General features: G+C 39.4%; 3 protein-coding genes across 3 annotated transcripts in view; 2 read left to right on the forward strand and 1 right to left on the reverse strand.

Moving 5' to 3' along the window:
• Positions 1-4,330: 4,330 nt before the first annotated feature.
• On the forward strand, positions 4,331-5,296 carry LOC132179265 (uncharacterized protein At1g05835). The gene is made up of 2 exons (XM_059591956.1): positions 4,331-4,474; positions 4,596-5,296. The coding sequence occupies exons 1-2, from the start codon at positions 4,405-4,407 to the stop codon at positions 4,901-4,903; spliced, it is 378 nt and encodes a 125-aa protein (XP_059447939.1). The 5' UTR covers positions 4,331-4,404; the 3' UTR covers positions 4,904-5,296.
• A 5,271-nt stretch (positions 5,297-10,567) lies between these two features.
• Positions 10,568-11,259, forward strand: LOC132178217 (uncharacterized). Its single transcript, XM_059590665.1, has 3 exons — positions 10,568-10,730; positions 10,794-11,018; positions 11,102-11,259. Exons 1-3 carry the CDS (start codon positions 10,568-10,570, stop codon positions 11,257-11,259), a joined length of 546 nt encoding a protein of 181 aa, XP_059446648.1.
• A 2,829-nt stretch (positions 11,260-14,088) lies between these two features.
• LOC132177493 (aspartic proteinase 36) overlaps positions 14,089-24,374 on the reverse strand; it is a 28,567-nt gene continuing 18,281 nt past the window's right edge. The window contains exons 8-10 of the mRNA XM_059589838.1: positions 20,578-20,653; positions 19,720-19,791; positions 14,089-14,653 (exon numbers count right to left, since the gene is read on the reverse strand). Of these exons, the coding sequence (XP_059445821.1) occupies positions 14,484-14,653; positions 19,720-19,791; positions 20,578-20,653 (318 nt within the window). The 3' untranslated portion in view covers positions 14,089-14,483. The remainder of the gene's footprint in view (positions 14,654-19,719; positions 19,792-20,577; positions 20,654-24,374) is intronic.

Below are 24,374 nucleotides of genomic sequence, written 5' to 3' on the forward strand. Positions count from 1 at the left end.
AGTTCTGTAGCCTTTTTGACTCAAATTAGTAAGTCCTTAGGGGTGTTTTTACACCTAATGCCCTAAAACCATCTAGTTTTGGATGCATTGGCCTAAAACTTGTTACATGGGTCAATTAGACAGTTTAATAAAACCAAATATTGCACAGTCTGGCCAAAATAATAATAATGTGACTCCATGTCATAGTTTTTCATGTTGATAAGGATCCTAGTAGAAGTTGAGATAGTGAAATATTGCACATTGGAATTACTTGAAAGCTTCATATTTATATGCTAGTTCACCTTACACCATTTTGAGCTCGTCATGCCTTAGCCTACCTTTTGTAAATGATTAAACTTTTGAAATTTCAATTTATTGTGAAGATGAAGTTTATCTTTTTAAGCTTGCTAATGACTGAAAATCATGATTTTAAATGATGCTTTAATTTTTAGGATGACATGAATTGTGCATAAATGTTTGTGGATATCATTTCTGTTAAACCCTCACGAGACTTCACTCGTCCTACTAGGGATGCTTTGGGGTTTAAAAGGTTTGTTGCATATGCTACATGCAATCGTGTTTACTACGACAGTGGAGATAGAGTAGTTTTTTTTTTTTTTTTTTTGGTTTCTTTTTATTTTCAGTTTAGTATTTCTAAGGGACTAACACTAGAACATATTTTAGCTCATTAATTTATGTATGTTAATCCTTTAGTTATGCTATTTTATGTTGTATTACTTCCTTTTTATGTTTTTGTCTGTTTTTATATGTTTTTGTCTGAAGGAAAAGGAAGCATTTCTAAAAGTTTTGAGCATAAAGGACCAAATTTGGGAAAAGCTGGAGTTCGGATCAAGCGCACCACACCTAGGCTCGAGAGAACAATCGAGCGCAAGCTGCGATCAAGCGCAAGGCACAGCGATCGAGCGCATTCAGGCAACCTAGATGCGGAAAGACTTATTTTCCACTTAAAATTAGGTTTTCCCAACCCTAATTGGACTAGGGTTTTGTTCTCCGATTTTATTAGGCTTTCTAGGGTTTCTAGGTCTTTTTAGAACCTATAAATAGACCTCTAGGCCTCTTAGAAAAGATACAATTCTAGGGAGGAGAATTTGGAGGCTACTTCAAGAAGCGTTTTCCGGTTTCTTCTTTCCCTTTTATTTTAGTTTTAGTTTCATTATGTGTAACTAAACTTATTGTTAGGGCTAGATTGAAACCCTAATCATGTCTTTTTAATTTAATATTAGTGATGTTGTTTCAATAATTGTGGTTTAATTTAATTGATTATGTCTATATGATTGAATTCCTCATATTTTATGGTATGAATTTGTTAATTAAGTCAATTTAAATGACCGAATCTTGGGCTTTAATAAAGTGAAAAAAGAACCTCACCATGGGTTCTTACCTTAATCAACATGGGAATTAGAAATAAATACCATGCTCTAGGACTCATGTGTTTGTCGATTTCCATAGAATTATGTTTCCCTATAAAATAACTTAGTAGATGCCATGCTAAATCCTTTAGGGAAGAAATCAATTAAAGTAGATACCATGCCTAATTCATTGCTTAGGGAGATCAATAGCTTAAGGTGTTGATACCATGCCCTTAGGTTGACAAGCATTTAATATGCCATACGATTGGAACATTAGCCTAATATTATCTTAATTAGTATGATTTGTGGTGGATGTCAAAACCCTAACTTTTTCATTATCTTTATTTCTTTTCAACATTGCAAATCTGTGACAATTTAGCAATTTAATTTGGAAAAACAATTTTAAATAAAACAACAATCCTCATGGGAATGATCTCGTACTTGCACTCTATACTCACATTTTGATTTCGTGCACTTGCGAGTAAAACGTAGCAAATATTTGCCTATTAATTTAGGTGGGTATTTGTCACAACAACTACCATGGCTACTGCTTGGAACTTTGCTTCTCCTTTGGCTATTGAGGTGCTGGCTCCAAAGAAATTCCTATTCGCTGTTCCACTTCAAAGCTATATGGACCGTATCATTCAGCAAGGGCCATGGAATATCCGTGGCTCTCTTCTTCTTCTCCAACCATGGTCCCTAGACCATGCACTTGAGGAAATTGAGCTCCATATCAGCCCTTTTTGGATTCAGCTACATGGTCTTTCCATGCAGAACATGACAACCAAGAATGCTATTTGTATTGGGAAAGCTATAGGCTCTGTCCTGGAAGTAGAAAACTGCGACAACAAAGGCATCATATGTCGCCAATACCTCCGAGTCAAGGTGGAATTAAATACATCTTTACCTTTGATCCCAGGTTTCGATATTCCTCGTAACGGTAAAGATCCTCTCTAGGTTAGCTCCAAATATGAAAGGCTTGTAGACTATTTCTCTCTCTGTGGGCTCATCGGTCATAAGAAATTTAGGTGTCCCTCTCCTCCTTCGGCCATACATCATGTCAACTACGACATATCTCTCAGAGCTACTTCCTCCTCTAGTCCACGAATGGTCTCGCCTAGTCCATTAGAGAACTCAGATTCTAGATTATCGACGGACAACCTAGCTTCGGCCAGGTCCACTGCTTCTATAGCTGGCTCCCTTGGAAATGAGTCAACTCACCTACAGTTGGTCACTCACTGTTCACGCCCTCAATCATCCGAACACGTGGTAGTTCCCCCCAACATGGTTGACAACTATATCATACAAGAAACCCCATCCAAACATGTTGCACTGAAGCAACCATACATTTCTCTAGACAATTTGAAAGAGGACACGTTGCCAAGCTTAAGTGATTTCACCACACTTAATCCAACAAGATTTACAACCGTTGCCAAAGGTAAATCTCCCCTCTTTCCCACGCAATCTACTCCCCTAGGTGGACCTTATCCTGTCATTAGTGAAGTAGATTTTAATTATTCTCTCATTTCCAATTATAACTCATCCTACAATATGGATTATGGATTCAAATTGAGAGGTTTTGAACATTTGGAGGGTGTGGGGGGTCTTCTCAAATCGTGTGATAATTCAGGGATTTAAAGTGAAGTTATCCTTACTATTTTTTTTTTTTTAAGGAACTCTTTTGTCCGAGTATGAGAGCTCTTGCGCGCACAATGAGCCCCATAGGTGGGCTCCTACTCGAACAAGGCTCTCCTCCTCGTGCAAGAGACCCCATCTCACATGCCCTTGCTCAAAGAAATGGAACAAGGGTAAGAGACTAAGGCCCCATTTGGTACGTGGAATGACTATTTTGTTAAGAAAATGACTATTACTAAGATTGGAATAAGGTGGAATACAATAGTTATTTATGAGTTTGGTGACAATACATATGGTCTCATTAGAATTGAACAAAAATTACTAAAAATTCCAAATTTTCTTTTGAAAAAAACCGAATGAAATCTATGGGTGGTCGCACCAAAATGTCTCCGAAGCTTTTTCATGATGCTGACGATTGTGATCTGTGATCGATGAATGGTTTGTACTCCAATCTCCATCCCAAGCTTCTAGAGGAAGATGAAAAAATGGTATACCAATCCTCTCTTCACCTTTGGATTTCTATCTTTTTAGCCTTTTTCTTTTTCATATCGGTTGTTTTGACTATTTTGATCATGTCGTTACAGAAGAAATTAACATTCCGGCCAAAGCTTCATGGGTGGTACCGGAAAATAGATACCAGAGCTACAAGAGCAAGTGACGGGACTGATTCAAAAGAGGGAGAGCTTTTGTCTAGGAATTCTAGGCAAGGAGATGAAACAATTATGTGGGTAATTTTTTTTTTTGGAAAACATAATATATTCTTAAAAGAATAGCATTTTTTTTTAAAAAAAAAAACTAACTATTCTATTTTATGGGTCTATTCCGATAATCAAACTAGATAAATATGTATTTTTCTTCGTAAAAAGATTATCCCTGTCCTTGTGGCAAATATCTACATAGTTCAATATTGGATGAAAATGTTCAGAATTATAGGCCTCGCACTTCGAAAAGAATTGAAGGAAGCTAGCTAGCTCCAAATGTCACACTCACACATGGCTTGTCTGGGTAGGTCTGAAAAGTCTTCCTATAACCGGTATGGATGAGATAGCATGTGATTGGGCTCTGATTCTGAGAACGTATAAGAGAGACAGAGATGCATTCCGACAATACAACTCAACAGCCCTGCTCTGCAGGAGAATTTCTTGGCATGTTTTGGATTCTGACTTTGCCATGTGAATGAGGTTGTTTGGTGGGGAAGCACGTACATCCACTCTCTCCACTCTCTCTCTCCACTACACTTTTTTCTTGTTTTTCTCCTTTCCTTGCATGTGACTCTCTCTTGATCACTCTTCTTCCCACAGCCACAAAAGTCCCTCCAAACTGTGGTTTTTTTTTTTTTTTTTTTTTTTTTTAAGTCTATATAACACAGGAATGCAGCCACCTAAATCCCCCCCACCCATACTCTCTGCAGTACTGAAAAATGCAAAGCCAACCAGCGTCTTCCAAGCTTATCACCACTTTCCTTACATTCTCCTGTCTCTTATACCATGGTCTCTCTCTCTCTCTCTCTGTGTACCTAAATTACTTGGGTTTTAGCCAAAGCATATGAACAAATTATCTGTGATTTTTTTTTTTTTTTTGAAGCTAACCAGATGCTAAAACAAATTGCAGGGTTGGGAGCTAATTGTGCAGCAAATTCTCCGACGGTGCAACAGACTCAGGTCGGGTTCGGTAACCCGCCAAAATTCATGGTGGAAGTGCATAACAACTGCCCTATGTGCCCAATAATCAACATCCATTTGAACTGCGGAAACTTTCCTCAACATCTGGTGAATCCCAGGCTGCTCAAAGTGCTACGCTATGATGACTGTGTCATCAATGGTGGGTTACCGTTGGCACCCTCACAAAAACTGTCCTTCAACTACTCTCATCAGAAGTTTCTGATGCACCCTACGACCTGGTATTTCCAGTGCGAGTGACATGCCACTACCTACCTGCCTCTTCTTACTAAGTCAACAGTTGTTTTTGTATTTCCTCTTCTATTTGTCTTTTGGTCTCTTCCCCTTTTTTTTGTTTTGGTCTCAATTCTCAGCTGTGTACACAAGAAAGACAGGTGCTGTGTTTAGCAGGAAAGGGAAGAATTATGTCCTAACAAATGCGTTGTATTTTATCAAATGAACTCTCAATTAAGATCGAGCAAAAAGCATAGCACAGGTGACATGGTCGATTTGGAACGTAAAAGGAATTTACAATTAGAGCTTCCATACCCACGAGCAGTGCATTTTCTCGGAGATGCAAAAAATAAATAGATGGTGCTAGGCCGTTAAATGAGAGCAGAACCCCATCCCTCAAATCCAATCGAACTGCACGTGCACTTAAGGGTGTTTCTTTTTCTTTTTTTTTTTTATTTATTTATTCATTTATTATTATTATTTTTTTTTTATCAAGAGTATTTATGTCATTAAAGGGAACATCGACAATTTTTAGTAGTTTAAAAAGACACTGTTGCAATTTAAAGTTTAAAGTGAGATTATTAATTGGGTGACAGTTTGAAATGAGATATGTTGACTCTTCTCTTTTTTGTTCCTCTATTTAGTCCTAGACACTACATTGTGGAGGAAAATAGGGGTATTTTTGGCAGAAAAAAAAAACCTTTTAATTGCGGTTTCGACAGAGGTAGCAATTTAGAACATTTTGGTAGTTTATGGGTCCAAATTGCAATTATTTGTAGTTTGAAGGTATAACTAAAATTAAGCTGGTAGTTTAAGAGAATAAAATATAATGTACCAAAAATGAGTAATGCTACACTTGAGATCTATTTATCTCCTGGTTTGACATTGTGTATCATGTCAATGGTGTGTGACATGAGTAATAAATTGTGTTAAGAGGAACGTTATTCAACAAAAATATGACTTATTGTCAACCAACTAAGCCTATTCGAGGTCCCCCAGTGGGCTTGGTTTGGTAATGCCTTTTGTAGGCCTATTTAATGGCTGCTGCCAGAGTCATCGATCACTCGGCTTATACAGTTTCAATCTCACATAACCGCCATAGGCAATAATTTTCCCAAGGTAAATCTACTAAACCAAAATATGTTGAATAGAAAGGAAAATAAAAGATTAAAAACCAATGACAACATATTTCGAGTGGAACATTAAAGCGACACAAAGGGATACAATTCTTGAGAAAAGAATTTACTATCTATCCTACAAGCTTAAGCTACTAAGAGCATGTTTGAGATTGCGTTAAGAAGAGTAAAAAGTCATTTTAATACCTAGAAAGCCGGGATTGCGTATGCCAGATTATTATATAAACATTATATAATTATTTACATTTTATCAACAAATATACAAATGTATCGAACATTAATGTTATATAGAATAGCTGAGTTCTATTCCATAGTATTGCAATCAATCTAATGAATAGGACTGATTAGAAGAAAAAAAAAAATCTAATGAATAGGACTTAGCTGTGGCGTTCCGCAGTAATACTAATTCCTAGAAAATAATAACACTAATTTCTATCCCTGCTCTATTTTGATTGTGTCCCAAAAATATTAGCACTCTCCTTGACATGTAAGTCTATCCAAATGAACAAATTACAGACTTCCATGTGCAAAACATAAGAAATTAGTAGCATAGGATTTACCAAGATTTAAACCAAGGACCTTATAGACAACTGTGCTATAACATGTTACCAATCATCTATTTCAAAAGCTTAAATTATTAAGAAGTGACCAGCAACATGTATGAAGCTTACAAACACACTAACACCAACAGAACGGTAGCATAAAACTGAATATGAGCCTTTTAGGAGGACAAACACTTGACGTTTTGTACAAGGATTGAACTAATTAAAAAGCTAATTCTACCGAATCAATTACAAAATTAGCTAAATAAAGTCACAACTTTAAATAAACTAGACGACCTTTCTACAATCAATAAGGTATTCATAAGGATAATTGAGATGCAATTCACTTTGAGCACTACGTATTCTAAGTCTTGCAAGAGTGTGACATAGAAAAGAAGGAAATCCCAATAGGGATACTCAATAGGACAAGTTTGCCTTTGTTCTTCTATAGTTTCTCCATTTTTCATATTGAAAAAGCCATAAAATGAGAACTGTTTAAACTTCTACCATCCTGGTGTTGAGCTCCTTAACAAACACCTTCTCAAAAAAAGAAAAAGAGTTACTCCACGGTCTCGCTGTCAAGCCTCAACTTCACAATAGTCAGTTATAACCTTGAGTTGACATTAAGTTTTACAGATTTCACAACTAAACCATAGGTAATAAACTCAACCACCATGTAAATTAGGTTGCTCAAATGCTTAAATTGCTCATGACTAAGGAACAAAATGACTTTACTCAGCTTATGTTGACACTTCTGTAGCGTAGCTATCATAGCTACTATGTTTTTTTTTGATAAGTAAAGATATATAGAAAAAGCGCAGAGGGGCGCAACCCTAGTACACCGGGAGTATACAAGAGAGCGACTAAGAGGAAGAGAAAGAAGAAGAGAACATAAAAAGAAAATCTTGGAAGCTGATTACTATAGGCGCTAGCCAACCAGCAGTCCAAGAGAAAAGAGTGTACAAGAAAAAATGAATAAGGTCCTCTAAATTCCTCGAAGAGTTCTCAAAACATCTAGCATTTCTCTCATTCCAAATACTCCACATAAGGCATAGAGGAACCATCTTCCACACAACGGCGCTGCTGGATTTACCACCCGTCCACCAAGAAGCAAACAACTCCTTAACGTTACCCGGCATAACCCAACACAAACCAAACCGAACGAAAATGGCATTCCACATGGTGCGCGCCACCCCACAATGAAGAAAGAGATGATCAATAGACTCCCCATCTGATTCACACATGCAACAACGGTTTATCACCACAATACCTCTCTTCCGAACATTGTCCAAAGTTAGAATCTTTCCAAGCGCCGCCGTCCAAACAAAGAAGGCCACTCTTGAAGGAGCCTTGGTGCGCCAAATACTTTTCCAAGGGAAAGGAGTAGGGTCTTTTGAAGCAAGGATCCTATAAAATGATCTTACTTCAAATTTGCCTTTACAAGAAGAGATCCACCTTATTCTATCCTCCCCTTCCCCACCCATCGGATGCGAATACAATAGCGTGTAAAAAGAGGCCAAGACCTCCACTTCCCAATCATGTACCCTGCGAGTGAAGGAAACATTCCACTGAACAGAGCCATTTAAGCATTCCCTATTGTCTGCAATAGACGCATCCTTCTTGGTGGCTATGTTGAAAAGTCCAGGAAAAGCCTCCTTAAGAGACATATCTCCGCACCAAATATCCTCCTAGAACCTGATATTGGACCCAAGACCAGGGATAAATCTAATGTGGCTTTGGAATGACCTCCACCCCCTGCATATATACTTCCATAACCCAACCCCATGCGATCCTCTGGGAACCTTGGAGCACCAATCACCCCAAACCGCACCATACTTTGCCACCAAAATCTTCCTCCACCAAGCCTCCTTCTCCTGAGCAAATCTCCATAACCATTTTCCCAAAAGAGCTTGATTCATCAAACGCAAATTCCGAATGCCTAAACCTCCCTCAGAGATCGGAGAACATACCTTATTCCAACTAACCAGATGGAATTTAAACTCTTCATCAATCCCACCCCATAAGAAATCACGTTGAATCTTCTCAATGCGCTTCGCCACTGAGGCCGGAATAGGAAACAGAGACAGAAAGTAGGTAGGAAGATTGGATAAGGTACTCTTTATGAGAGTAATCCTCCCCCCCTTTGATAGATACAAGCGTTTCCAAGAGGCCAGCCTTCTAGCATATTTCTCCAACACGTCCTCCCAAATAGCCTTGACCTTAAACGAGGCTCCCAACGGGAGGCCCAAATACTTCAGCGGCGTAGAAGCTATACCACATCCCAAAATACCAGCCAGCCTGTCCACATTGTCCATACTACCCACAGGAACCATGACAGATTTAGCCAAGTTCACTTTTAACCCAGAGACAGCTTCAAAGCAGACAAGTAAGGCGCCAATGTTTCTTACTTGAGTAGGATCTGCCCCACAGAAAACCAAAGTGTCATCAGCAAAGAGAAGGTGAGAGACGATAATCCGATCCGTTTCTCTAGCTCCCACTAGAAACCCAGAAATGAATCCCCTATGTAACGAGGCGTCGATCAACCTACTGAAAGCCTCCATGACCAAGACAAACAGGAAAGGTGAAAGAGGGTCACCTTGCCTCACGCCACGTGAACTATCAAAGAAACCGGATGAAGAACCATTAATCAAAACCGAGAATCTCACGGACGAGATGCAATGCTCGATCCAGGAGCACCATTTCTCTCCAAAACCTTCTCAGTAAGTAGAGAAGGAACTTCCAATTCATATGATCATAGGCTTTTTCCATATCCAATTTGCATAATAAGCCGGGCTCCCCTGATCTAATACGACTATCCAGACATTCATTGGCGATGAGAACTGAGTCCAAGATTTGCCTGCCTTTTACAAAAGCATTCTGGGGTTTAGAGATTACCCTGTTCATCACTCTCTTCATTCTATTGGCAAGGACCTTGGCTATAATCTTGTATGTCCCTCCCACAAGGCTAATTGGACGAAAATCCTTAATGTCGGTAGCTCCATGAGACTTCGGGATGAGAGAGATGAACGTGGCATTAAGACTATTCTCAAACCTACCTCGATCATGGAACTCCGCAAAGACCGCCATAATGTCCCCCTTGAGCACATCCCAACAATCCTGAAAGAACGCCATAGAAAAACCGTCCGGACCTGGTGCCTTGTCCCTATCCATTCCCTTCACCACCTCCCAAACCTCCCTTTCCTCGAAAGGAGCTTCCAAACTAGTGGCCTCTCCAACATCCAACATGTCAAACTCAAGATCATCTAACCTCGGTCTCCAAGAGAGACTCTCTTTGAAAAGAGACTCGTAAAAATGAGTGACATGATTACTAATAACCTCTTGATCTGAAGTGGTGGAACCTTCTACAATCAACGACTCAATGGTGTTATGTCTTCTATTCGCATTAGCAATCCGATGGAAAAATTTCGTACAATTATCTCCCTCTTTCAACCACCGGATCCTTCTATAGCTTATTTTTTCTCCATTATAGTAATTTATATTGTTGAGATCGGAATACAAAGTTCTTCCATAGGTTGGCCAATTCGCATAGGCGAAATAACACAGTTGCTGCCATGATGGTAGATGGGAGTAGGACAGAGGATCCAGCAGTTATACAAGATCATATTGTGCATTTTTATAAAACACTGTATTCTGAACAATATCAAGGGAGACCAATCAGGCTTTTAGCCCCTTTGATGGTAAATCAGGCGTTTAGTTCCATTTATGAAGGGGAGAGACTTTGGATGGAGTGAGATTTTGAGGAAGATGAAGTATGGGAGGTGGTGAGGAAGTTGAAGGGCGACAAAGCACCCAGCCCTGATGGGTTCACTATGGCCTTCATTCAGAAATGTTGGGGGGCTGGTAAAGGAGGACATGATGGCGGTTTTCAAGGAATTTCATGAAAGTGAAAAATTTGAGAAGAGCATTAACGCTACATTTGTTGTGCTTATTCCAAAAAAAGCTAGAGTGGTGGAGATCAAGGATTTTCGGCCTATTAGTCTAGTAGGCAAATAATGGACTCTATTTTAATGGTGAATGAATGTGTGGATAGTCGGATTCGATCTAGGGAATCAGGTCTTATTTGCAAGCTGGATTTGGAGAAGGCCAATGATAATGTCAACTGGGACTTTCTACTATATATGTTAGAGAGGTGCGGTTTTGGGGAAAGATGGCAAGGTTAGATTCATCATTGTGTCTTTACAGTACGTTTCTCCGTTCTTATTAATGGAACGCATGTAGGCTTCTTCAGTAGCTCTCGAGGAGTGAGACAAAGGGATCCTTTGTCCCCTCTATTATTTGTGTTGGTGATGGAGGCGTTTAGCAGGATGATGAACGCAACGGTGGAGAGAGATCTAATGGCTGGGTTTTCGGTGGGTTCGCGACATTCTGAGCTAATGGTAGTGTCACACTTACTATTCGCAGATGACACACTTATCTTCTGCGAGCCAAAGGTGGAACAACTTCGTAATTTGAGAGCTTGCTGCTGTGTTTTGAAGCGGTTTCGGGGTTGAAAATAAATTTGTCAAAGTTTGTTATTGCCCCTATAGGTGAGGTGGGAGATGTGGAAGGTTTGTCAAGAATACTTGGGTGTGGTGTGGATTCAGTACCATTTGCGTACTTGGGTTTACCTTCGGGTGCTCATTATAAGGATCCATTTATATGGAACAATGTCATTGAAAAGATTGAGACTAAGTTGGCAGGGTGAAAGCAGATGTATTTATCCAAAGGTGGTAGGCTAACAATGATTAAAAGCACTATTTGTAACATACCCACATAATATTTATCTCTGTTTTAGATTCCAGTGCGAGTGGCGAAGCGAATAGAAAAATTACAAAGAGACTTCTTGTGGGGAGGTGTAGGTGACGAATTCAAGTTTCATTTGGTAAACTAGTCCAAGGTTTGCATGCAGAAGGAGGTGGGGGGATTAGGGGTAAGGAATTTGATTCAATTCAATCAAGCTTTGTTAGGTAAATGGTTGTGGAGGTTTGCCAATGGGGAGATGCTTGGTGGAGGAAATTAGTGGAGGTTAAATATGATACAATGAGGGATGGTTGGTGCTCCAAGGAAGTAGGGGGCTCCTATTGGGTGGGAGTGTGGAAATGTATTCGAAGGAGGTGGGATAATTTTAAGCAACATGTGCAGTTTGAGGTAGGAGACGGTTCTAGTAACGTGCAGTTTGAGGTAGGAGACGGTTCTAGAGTGTTGTTTTGGCAGGATGTGTGGTGTGGGGAGTCACCATTGAAGATTATGTTTCCAGCCTTATTCAATATAGCATGCACAAAGGAGGAATGGGTGGAGGAGAAAATGGATATAGCAAATGGTGCTATTCATTGGAATGTAATGTTTATTCAACCTGTTCATGATTGGGAGTTAGAGGAGGTTACACGATTTTTCGAGTTATTGTATTCCCAACAGATTAGGCATGGTGGGGTGGATAAAATTTGTTGGATTCCCTCTAAGCGAAAGGATTTTGAGGTGAAGTCATACTATTAGGTAAAGGTTAATTCGGCTCCGGTGGTTGGTCCTTGGAAGAGTATTTGAAAGAGTAAAGCTCCTCTGAGAGTGGCTTTTTTGTGTGGACAGCAATGCTGAGGAAAATATTAACATTGGACAATTTACGTAAGAAGAACATTATAGTAACAGAGTGGTGTTGTATGTGTAAGCATAGTGGTGAATCAATTAATCATTTATTATTGCATTGCGAGGTTGCTATAGAGTCATGGAACATGGTTTTTCAGTTGTTTGGTGTTACGTAGGTGATGCCGGCTAGGATGAAGGAATGTTTGGGAAATTGGTGAGGACAAAGAGGTAATCGTATAGTTTTGCAAATTTGGAGAATGGCTCCTTTATGTGTTATGTGGTGCTTATGGAGGGAAAGGAATGCACGGAGTTTTGAGGACCGGGAACTTGGACTTGTAGAGTTGAAGAAAGGGGTGCTCCAAACACTGTTCTCATGGAGAGTAATATGGCATTCGTCGCGAGCTTCAACACTTGCGAAATTTTTAGACTTATGTGCTTCATTTTCAGCTTAATAGCTATTTGCATTTGTGGTCTCTATTGTATACTTCCTGTGTACATGGGCTGCACCCCTTTGCGCTTTTATATAAATTGATATTACGTATCAAAAAAAAAAAAACTATGATGGGAATATGCAAATGTAAGAGACATGGGGTTCAATCTCCTTACTGCCTTCATTTCATTTTTCCAAAAATATATAGGAAAAAAGTGGTTACACAATCCAGCTCATGAATTAATAGCTAGTTGGGACACTTCACAAGTTCTAAAAACTTCTAGAAGGAAACTCCTATCATTCTAATTCTCCCCCTCAAGCTGGGGCATATATATAATATATGCTCTGCTTGGAACAAACAAACAACCTCGAATACTCCCCCTCAACCTGGAACAACTTAGAAAACACAAACACAAAGACAGACTAAAAAACACATTAACAAGAAAATGCACTAAACCAAATATATAGAAGCTCCCTAAACCCTATACACTAAAAAACACATCTCCTGAGGTAACCGAAAAACACAGACCACTGAGCAGCACAGGCCACAGAGAACACTGCCAATCATGAAAATCATTGGTAAACGCCACAAATGTTGCCGAAGACCATGAAAATCACTGAGAAACACCACGGAAGCACCGAAAAAACACCAGACCCAGCAAAACAACCCACAAACCGCTGAAAACAAATAAACTCATTTTTTTTATTGCTAGACTTTTTCAAGTCACCAAGAACAATTCTTCTAGAGCTTCATCAAGGCACTGGAGGCTGACCAAAATCAAGCTCTAAAAGCTCAACAGAATCAAAGGGGGAGGGGGAAACAAAGACCAAAAACTAAATCAAAAGAGACTAAAGAAGAATTTTAAACCCTAAAATTTTGCTCTGGTACCATGTTAACTATGATGGAAATATGACAATGTAAAAGAAATGGGGGTGAATCTCCTCACTATCTTCATTCTATTCTTCCAAATATATGGGAAATGCAGTTACACAATACATCTCATGAATTGACGGCTAGTGGGGACACGACAGGGACAACAAGTGGGAACACCTCACTTACAAGTTCTAAAATTGTCTAGAAGGAAACACCCTATCATTCCAAATGTTATAATTAGTTTGATAAAAGAAAAAAAAAAGGGTGGCAAAAGAGTTTCTTGGTAATTGTAGATATTAAATACTTGGTACTTCTTTGTCATACTTTCTGTGGAACCTCCTTTTCTTCCACAAAGCTTATACACATCTATATTACCTCAAATTGATTGGTTACCAAAGGTGAGCTTAAGAACCAATCATGTTTAAGCAAGACTATGTCTAGAGAAGAAAATAGAATTTATAGATCTTCAGTAGCAAAATACATATCTATAAATGGTTTCAATCATTGTTAAATTTTGATGTAAAGTACAACAATTAATTAATTTTTTTAATAAGTAAAGATGTATAAATCAAAAGCGCAGATGGGCGCAACCCTAGAATATAGGGAGTATACAAAAGAGCGACTAAGAAGAAAAAAAAAAGAAGAGAACATAAAAAGAAGTACAACAATTAATTAAACTTCCACCAGGACTTAGCACCCACATAACGTTTTCACAATCTCCTCACCTAATGTGAGACTCACAAATATAAGACAATCTAGGGTAGTATAACATAAAGCCAAGTTACAAAGTTCAAACGATATATACTTCAAAACTCAAACCTGGTTCTAAGCTTTCATAAATTTCCACATATTCACAATGGGTAGAAAAATTTAACCCAGAGCGAAGCATGCTACAATGAACAATCCTAGCTTGTTTCCACATCAGGCGTGAAAATAAATATACAACTGACAAAGTATTCGGAGCACAATCTTATCAATCAATCTCATGATTTTCTATTTATATTCATATTTTCTGATTCTTTATCTTGACTGTTGGTACTTTGTATTAGCTGAAGACTAGTAGCATTTCAGTAAAAATATTGTGCAGCAGCAGAATTAGAAACAACAAAACTATAGCCCATCGACTATTCAAACTGCAAGCAGAAGAAAGAGAGTGGGAACCTACTAAACGAACTGTTCCAGATTGTTCATCCTGCAGTTTAATGCTTGAAGAGCCTGAAACCAACCATTATAAAGTCATAACATAAAAACCAGAAGAATGATAATAACAATGTAAGATTTGCAATTTGAGTGCAACAGTTTTTAGTAATTCCTGAGCAATTAACATGACAACTTTTCAGTGAATTTTTTCAGGCTTTCTAACTTCCAACTTAGGGTCACAAGTTGAGTCAGAAGTACCATAGTTCGTATCAGGTTTTGAAGTGTTAAACCAAAACCAACTAGCCTGAGATAATAAAACTCTGAGTTCCGTCCTTCAATCAGAGTTTAGAAAATCATGAAATGCAATTAATTTGTTTAGATTCAATGAAATTATTAACTATGATTTGCTTGCAATTTTAACAAATTAAGGTGTAAATACAGGTAAAGGTCCAACACAGTAATCCTACTAAGTTCTTAAATCAGTTCTCAAAAGGCTATTGTGGGCAATGATTACTCGTGAATTTTTTCTCCTTTTTTTTTATAGGTAAAAACGAGTATAACTGAAGCATGCGCATCCGGGGAAACGAACAAAGTTACTCGTGAAATATACAGATGCAATAACATCTTTCAACCAAAATTTGCCTTCCACACAATGATATCACAAAAGAAAAAATTGAATATCAAATCATGACAAGCATGCCTACAAACAAATTATGTTTAAGCAAATAAGCCCATTTTTTGTTTCTCTTGATAATTGCATCAAGAGAAATTATAGGATGATTATTAGTACTCCATTAATCAACAAAAGCCAGCTCTTCTTAGAATTTCACAAAGGCCACAATGAAGTAAATAACTAATGTTGGTACCACCAAAACAAGGTCCTAGGAGGATTTGGATATTGTCCTAGCCTTCAGCAATTTTGCATAAAATAGCCACTCTCAAGATTGAAGCTGTCCATTTAGGTTCAATATTTTACAACTCTTACCATTGCACTAAGACAAAGGCAACTTTGAGATAAACCAAATTCTATATTTTTGTTCTTGCAGAATTAAGTATAAAGATGCCTAGTTGAAACAATCTTGGGTTTCGTTAATCCTCAAACTTCATCTAATCTCAAAAGCAACATAGGAATTATTTTCTCACACAGTTTTCTATACAAAGGCAATTTCAATATATGTTGAAATAAGGCTATTCTTTGCCAAATTGGTACGAGAATGAGTAAATTCATAGGAAAAATTAAGGGAAAAGTCAAAATTAGTCCTTCAATTTTCTTGGGATTTCAATTCCTCTGGTTTCTAATTTCAACAATTACGCTCTTAGGTTTTATCCGTATTTCAAACTGACTAGCCTTCCAAATAATTAACAGCCCATTTGTCACGTGGATAATTCATCAAGTCACACCTGCCAACAATGTCATGCTCATCTGCACAAGTCATGCATACAAAAGAAAAAAAGAGAATCGATGGGATTGAAGGGGGTGGGGTTGGTCTGGCCACCACCCCCGGGGGCTGTAGCACCACCCTGAAACCCACCTAGATGGGTGGCTCAAACACCCCAAAAAACTCACCTAGATGGGTGGCTTAGACACCCAAAAACCCACCCAAAGGGCTCAACCACCCCTAGGGAGCTGTTCAGGTGGCGTGAGCTACCGGTGCTTGGAGAGATGGCTTGACCACACCCAGGCCACCCCAAAACCCCAAGCCACCCCCTCAAGTGGGGGATGGTCTGGCCACCATCTCCCAAGAGAGGGGGTGGCCACCTGGGGGTGGTAGCTGAACCACCCCCACCCTCTTAGTTTTTCCTCTTCTTTTTTGTGCATGACATGGCATTGTGTTGGTGGGTGTAACTGGTAAATAGTTCACATGGTACGTGAACAGTTAATTATTTGGATAGAAGGTTGACAAAAGGATCGATTTGAAACACGGGTAAAACCTAAGGACCTAATTGTCGAAATTGAAAAACTCGAAAACTGAATTTTGATTTTTCCCTATTAATATTAGTTAGGGCCCTAGAATTTAAATTTTAGTAATATTACCCAAGGCTGAAACTAGACAAGAGGAAGCTAACAATTGCTCATTAGGAAATATTTGCTAAATTTAATAGTGTCCTTGTATCTAATCTTCTAGGATTCTAATTAATATTGCATGATTTATCACAATACACTACCGAGTATAAATAAGCACAAATAATTTTTTATAATCACAAATTTTTCCCTTCAGAATAAGGTTTCAAAGTCTTTTTTTTTTTATAAGTAATAATGCATTAAAGAGCGCAGAGGGGCGCAACCCAAGTACACAGGGAGTATACAAGAGAGCGACTAAGCTGGGAAGAGAGAAGAAGAGAACAAAAAGAGAAAATCAGGAAAATTAATCACTAGAGGAGCAAGCCAGCCTGCAGTCCAAGTGAAGAGAGTGTACAAAAAGAAATGAACAAGGTCCTCAAGGTTCCTCGACGAATCCTCGAAACATCTCGCATTTCTCTCCTTCCAAAGGCACCATAACAGGCAAAGGGGAGCCATCTTCCACACCACGGCACTACTAGATCTCCCACCCGAACACCAACTGGCAAACAAATCCTTGACACTTCTAGGCATAACCCAACACAAATTGAAGCGAGAGAAAATAACCTCCCACAACTTGCGCGCAACCCCACAATGAAGAAATAGATGATCCACAGACTCCCCGTCCGTTTCACACATACAACAGCGATTAATCACCACAATAACTCTCTTCCGAACATTATCCAACGTGAGAGATTTTCCAAGGGCAGTCGACCAAGCAAAAAAGGCCACTCTCGTAGGAGCCTTTGTGCGCCAAATGCTTTTCCAAGGAAAGTGATTGGACTCTTTTGAGACAAGCATCCTATAAAAAGAGCGAACCTCAAACTTCCCTTTTCTTGAAGGGGTCCACCACATCCGATCCTCCCCTTCCCCACGAATCGAAGACGAATACAAGAGCGAGAAGAGGGAGGCTAAGACCATCTCCTCCCAATCATGAATTCTACGGGTAAATGTAACATTCCAATGAACCATACCATTAGAACACTCCCGAATATCAGCAATGAAAGCATCCCTATTGCTAGCAATGTTGAAGAGACCGGGAAAAGCTTCCTTGAGGGACATCTCGCCACACCAAGTATCCTCCCAAAATTTGACTTTCACCCCCAATCCAGGATCAAATCTAAAGTGGCTCTAAAACAACCCCCAACCCTTACAAATGTGTTTCCACAACCCCACCCCATGCGTTCCACGAGGAACTTTAGAACGCCATCCACCCCAATCCACCCCATACTTTGCCACCAAAATACTTCTCCACCAAGCTTCTTCCTTATTTGCAAATCTCCATAACCATTTCCCCAAAAGAGCTTGATTAAAAAGGCGCAAACTTCGAATCCCTAGACCACCCTCAGCTATCGAAGAACACACCTCTTCCCAGCTGACCAAGTGTAACTTAGGCTCGTCATTGAGACCCCCCCCCCCCATAAAAAATCCCGTTGGATCTTCTCAATGCGCTTCGCCACAGAAACAAGAATGGGGAACAAAGACAGGAAATAGGTGGGGAGATTGGATAAGGTGCTCTTGATGAGAGTGAGTCTCGCCCCCTTGGACAGGTACGAACGCTTCCAAGGGGCCAACCTTCTAGCAATCTTCTCCAACAAATCATCCCAAATAGCCAAAAGCTTGAACGAAGCCCCTAGCGGAAGACCCAGGTACCTCAAGGGCAAAGAACTAGTGCCACAACCCAGGATACCAGCCAGCTCCCCTGTCACCACCGAACCTCTGACTGGGACCAAGACAGATTTGGCCCGGTTTACTTTTAACCCTGAGACCGCCTCGAAGCCGATAAGAAGGGCTTTAATAAATCTAACTTGGTTAGAAGTAACCCCACAAAAAACCAGCGTATCATCAGCAAAGAGAAGGTGAGAAACAATTACCCGCTCAGGCACTCTAGCACCCACATAGAAGCCATTGATGAAACCCCTATTGATGGAAGCATTAATCATCCTGTTGAACGCCTCCATAACCATGATAAACAAAAAAGGCGAAAGAGGATCACCTTGTCTCACCCCACGCAAACTCCCAAAGAAACCAGAGGAAGAGCCATTAATCAACACTGAAAACGGCACAGACGAGATACAATGCTCGATCCATGTACACCATTTCTCACCAAAACCACACCTCCTTAGCAAATAGATTAAAAACTTCCAGTTCATGTGATCATAAGCCTTCTCCATATCCAGCTTACACAAGAGTCCGAGATCCCCAGATCTGATGCGGCTGTCCAGGCATTCATTGGCTATAAGCACCGAATCCAAAATATGTCTTCCTCTGACGAAAGCATTCTGCGGGTTGGAAATCACCCGATTCATGACTCTCCTCATTCTATTGGCTAGAACCTTCGCAATAATCAAAGTCTTCATTTCATAGGCATGAATTTTATTTTTTTATTTTTTGATAAGTAATTCAATCTTATTAAAGCGTAGAAAGTCACAACCAAGTACACGGAGAGTATACAAGAGAAATACCCACTTAGGAAGAGGGAAAGGAACACATATCCAGAAACTCTACAAAGTTAGTGAAGCAAGAACTATTGATAGCAACCATCCACCCATAGAGTCTTGAACAATAAATATTTTAAAGCTATCACCGTTCTCTTAGTCTTCAAAATTACGGGAATTGCATTCTCTCTAGATGCACCATATCACGCAATGGGGAGCCATCCTCCAAGTTTCTAAGTAACGATGACTACCAAACTGGCCACTCCAACTAGCCAATAACTCTACCACTCGATTGGGCATTACTCACTCTACCCCGAAAAGATGAAAAACTGATACCCACAATGCTCTAGCAACTCCGCAATGGCTGCTACTTCATGGTTAGAGGTTCTTATCTTCTCAATCAGTAAGAACTATTATAATGCAAGTATGGAAGCTAAGACCCACCCTAACACCATCCCATCCCTCCCTTCAGCTTAGGTGAAACAAGTGTACCAAGGGACGTGTATATTCACACCAAAAGAGCTAGTGGGCCTAACGATATGCATAGCTAGGGCTCTTAGGCCAAACATATTCAAAGATATACTTGAATTAAAATAAAATATAATAAAAAATTTAGAATAGAACAAAGATAATATGATACTTACAGTTATATTCAGTCCATCCAATGACTTGATTCTCAAGGTCATACAAGACTAGCTTATTTGAAAGGACTAGATCTGCAACAAACAGAAGAAGTGATTAAATTTTCATTAATGCCCATGGAGCTATATCAAGTTAATACTCAAGAATTCTTGACAGCCGTCAGTTGGAATAAAAAATTGATTCTTTCTGCCACATTATTACATAATGCTTCTAGAGAATGTCAAGGCAAGTCCTAATCTTAGGGGACCTCAAAGCCAACTCTACTATTAATGAAGAGACTTAACCATTACAAGACAGCTTCATCAATAACCACCTTGATAAAACAAATAACATGCTAAGGTTCTTGCAGAGATTTGATAATTTGCATAAAAGAGTTTAATATCCAAAAAATCCTACAGGAATCCCAGAGGCTTGGAATGCTTGACAGTGTTGATGATTAGAAGGCAGAGCAAAGCAACAAAGTATTAATTGTAGCCACCCCAGTTATCAATATCTTGCAACTCTCTTAAGGACATCCCAACTCACCAGTTCTCTTTCATAAAGTAACAGTTCCAAATTTTATCAAAACCAGGGACAATTTCAGGCTTAATGTGTATTTCCAGAAAAAAAGTGAAATGCTTTCATTCATAATTATCAAAGTTATTGATTAGAGAGTCAAGCACTCAGACTTGAGTAATGGCAAACGACATATTCGGATAATATGTTAAAATTTCATCTCAGATCCAACCTCAAATGTTTAAGCTCTAGCCGTAGTAAACCGTAGTGCAAGAGGGTATACTCAATGTTCTATAGTAATTACACAGCAATATCAGAAATAAACCTGCGGCTCACTGCCAAATGTACAAATTTTTGGGGTATACCTCCCAAAAGGGTCAAGTTCATCCTATCCCTGGACTGCATCCCACTGTTTTGCCATCCAAGACACCACAAACCTTCCTGTAAAGATCCACAATAGTAAATTAACTGACTGATGTAGATCACAATGCAACATACTTTAAGAAAATGAAAAATCAGCAAGTAACAAATGCTACAAGGCAAGAAGCTATGCATATACAAGATTGGATAGAGTAACAACAATGACACAAGAAATCTTCCGAGACTTGCATTGCATTTTGTTTACATCATATTTCTAGAAACAGGATTTGGAAAATACTCGAGAAATCTAAAGGAAACCAGATGAGAGTGCTGCCTGGTTAACACTGATGGTTCATAATGCTTAACAGACCCCACCCCACAACTGTCAAGATTTGGAAAAACCTTTAAATTCTTTTTCTTTGAAACCTCTACTGTCCACTGAATAATTGCATCCCTTGCTATTTAATATTGTCTACATTGCAACCCAAAATCTAATATCTTTGGGCAAAAGCCCAAATGTCACAGAGATTATTCTCTTGGACGCCTACCTACAGTATACTTGATTTTTGTGCGAAGAATAGGGAACTTATGATTTTCAGGGCTCTTAGTTCATAGAGGGTCACTAACTCCATATTGGCTGATTGGAGATTTTTTGGGTGAAAGTTTGATGTATGCATTGTCACAGGAAATTGAAGAATTCTGCCCCGAATCTCAATAAATAACCCCCAACCATGCTCTAGAGAGCATCCTTGATCCTACTGAGAGCCTCCATGATAATCATGAAGAGGAGAGACGAGAGAGGAGGATCTCCTTGGTGGAGGCTCTTAGTAGGATCAAAGAAACCAAAGAAACCATACAAACAACCATTAATCAAAATAAAGCAGGTTGTGGAGATACAAGCAGACATCCATTTCCTCCATTTAGTACCGAAGCCAAGATGCTCAAAGAGATAGAAAAGGAACATGATCCTCTAAACAAATCTCCGCTGCCAAGCAATATGGGAAAATGATAAGATACAGGTCGAGAAAGGCAGCACTGAAGAATCAAGTCTAAACCAAGTAAAAGAACCTCCAGCCAGTGGAATATCGATAAACTGCTACTCTAAAATGAAATCAGAAAAATCCCTCATGGCAGAGATTAACCAAGCCGCCTAAATCCTTTCATTCGATAAGTAAGTAACATTCAAGTCTCCCATGATGCACCAAGGGATTTCCCACAAATTGAAAACCCCTGATTACTCTCCCCACAAATAGTGCCTTTCAGAATCAACATTGGGATCATAAACTCCTGAAAAGGACCAATCAAACTGATCCATAACATATTTGAATTTGCATGAGATAGAGAAAGTGCCCACTGCCTCTTTAATACATATTTTTTTTTTATAAGTAATGCTTATATCAAAAGCGCAGAGGGGCGCAACCCAAATACATAAGAAGTATACAAGAAAAAACGACTAATTAGGAGAAGAGAAAAGAACAAGAAAATCAAGATAGCTAATCACTAAAGGGGCAAGCCAAGTTGCTATCCAAGTGAAAAGCGTGTAGAAGAAGAAAGCCGTGAGTTCCTCCAAAGATCTCTCTGAATCCTCAAAGCATCTCGCATTTCTTTCTAACCATAAACACCATACTAGGCATAGGGGAACAAGCAAAAAAAAAATGAGACAATACCACACTAGGCCTCTTTAATACATTCTACTGCACATTTATCCCACATTAAGACAATTCCTCCCGAAGCTCCTAAGGCTAGCAGAACAGACCACCTCGTGAAAGATCCACCTCACAAGCCCCAGACAATACTGGCTGAAATATGCTCCATTTTTGTTTCTTGAAAACACGCTACGCCAAGCTTCTAAATTTTCAATAAGTTGCTAATGTTGAACCTTTTCCCTACATCCTTAAGTCCTCAAACATTCCAACTAATAATTTTCAATTTCATAATGGGGTAGAAGCCTTGCCACGATACCAAGAAGAAGAAAGGGATTAGGGTGGGTTCTTCTTGGTGTCATAGTTCACTAAGCAAGACAAATTGAGAAGTTCCCTAACTCCGTTAACCCCGCTCCCAATCTCTTTCTGAAGGGGCCTGATGTTCCTTTGTAACTCTTGCGGCTTCAAATCCTTCATGTGAAAACCCAAACATCTTCCTATCCCATACATACATCTCTTGACCACGTATGAGTTCTCAAATTGTCGTGCACGGGGGATGAGGAATTAAAATAAGAAAACTAGGGACCACTATAAAGGGCACCCTCTTTGCAAGAAGAGGGAGCCACAATAACTGGGCTGGTGGGCTTAGGATTTGCTATGACAGCTCCCTCAAAAAAATTGAATTCATACATGGAGTATTGTCTAGACGATATTCAAGGCCATGCAGATCCTTTGGCAAAGGCAAACTTTCGCTCCTCTCAGATTCATTGAGGTCCCCACTAGAAAATGCAACCACTAGGAGAATTATGTTGTCGTCATCCCAGAGAGAGAGAGAGAGAGAGAAAGAGAGAGAGAGAGATGAAAGAGAGAAGTTGCACAGATCTTGGAGTCCATCGCCAATGAAGAAGACCCATTGATGCAGTACAAACACAAAATTGAGAAGAGAGTAAACAGGGAGAGAAGAAAAAGAGAGGACGAAGCCAAGAAGAGAGAAAATAAGCCAAAGAGAAGAAGAAGAAGCTCGGGAGAGGGGAGAAGACGACAAAACCATGTCAATAATATTATTTATTAAAAATAGAAAAATAGGTTTAAATAGACTAAGGGTTAAACCTTAATCCTAACCCTAGTAGTACCTGGACTGACATTAAACCCACTAAAATAACATTAAACCCAAAATCATAAAAATAAAATAACCAGTCCAAAAATAAATAATGTAAATAAATTACGAAAAATAACATAATAATATCACCCGACAACAAGGTCATAGGGCCATCCTATGTCGTCAACGTCCATACATGTGTGATCGGTGGCTTGTGTCTGATGTCCCTATCACCCAACTACTGATGAGATTGTAACCATGGTTGCAGTCATTTTCTAACGCTCTATTGCCGAACTAGAAACAGGTTTCAACAATGATTCAAATCCCAACGAGATATAGTACATCGAAAGAGTGCATCGCTGACCCACGAATGGACAACTCGACCAAGAATGAAAGTTGACCCAACAGTCACAACTTAAGCCACATGCCTGTTAACAAACGCAGGTTGTTGTCCACTGTGTTATGGGCCTTCGGGCAGCACAAATATGAAGACTATTCAAAAATAAAATCCTGGAGTGAGGCCCAATGGTTGCAAGAGGGCTGAAGTGGGCTGTGAGAGCCTGAAGAAGAGCCTGTTTTTTTTTTTTTGATAAGTAATGTTGATATCACAGGATTCCCTTGATTGACATGGGCCTACAAAGTCTGTCCAAACAAAAGAGTGGTTCACGAGAACAAACTGAGACTTTGGTGAGGGTAAAAAGACGACCGGAGGTGCGCATTTCACAAAGGTACAAGGAGACAGCAAATACTGTAGCACCTCCATGAACCCACACCAACCCCATTTCTTCTTGCCTACGGAACAAGAATAAATCCCATCTGCCAACTGCTGTTGAACTCTTCAATGGCCATGTAACTACCTTGAGGATTATGCAACGCTGACCCAAGAAGGCGCACTAAGAATCTCTGAACTTACGAATGAAACCTGCACTGTTCTCTGCTCTTGCTACAGCGTTGACTATCAAGAGTAGCCAAAAAACTCCACTCTACCCAAAAAATTGACCTGAGATAACAATTCCCTCATTCCACTCTTCTTGACTTGAAGGCATTTCCTCTTACTCGA

Source organism: Corylus avellana, chromosome ca4 (genome assembly GCF_901000735.1).
Source record: "Corylus avellana chromosome ca4, CavTom2PMs-1.0".
Lineage (NCBI taxonomy): Eukaryota > Viridiplantae > Streptophyta > Magnoliopsida > Fagales > Betulaceae > Corylus > Corylus avellana.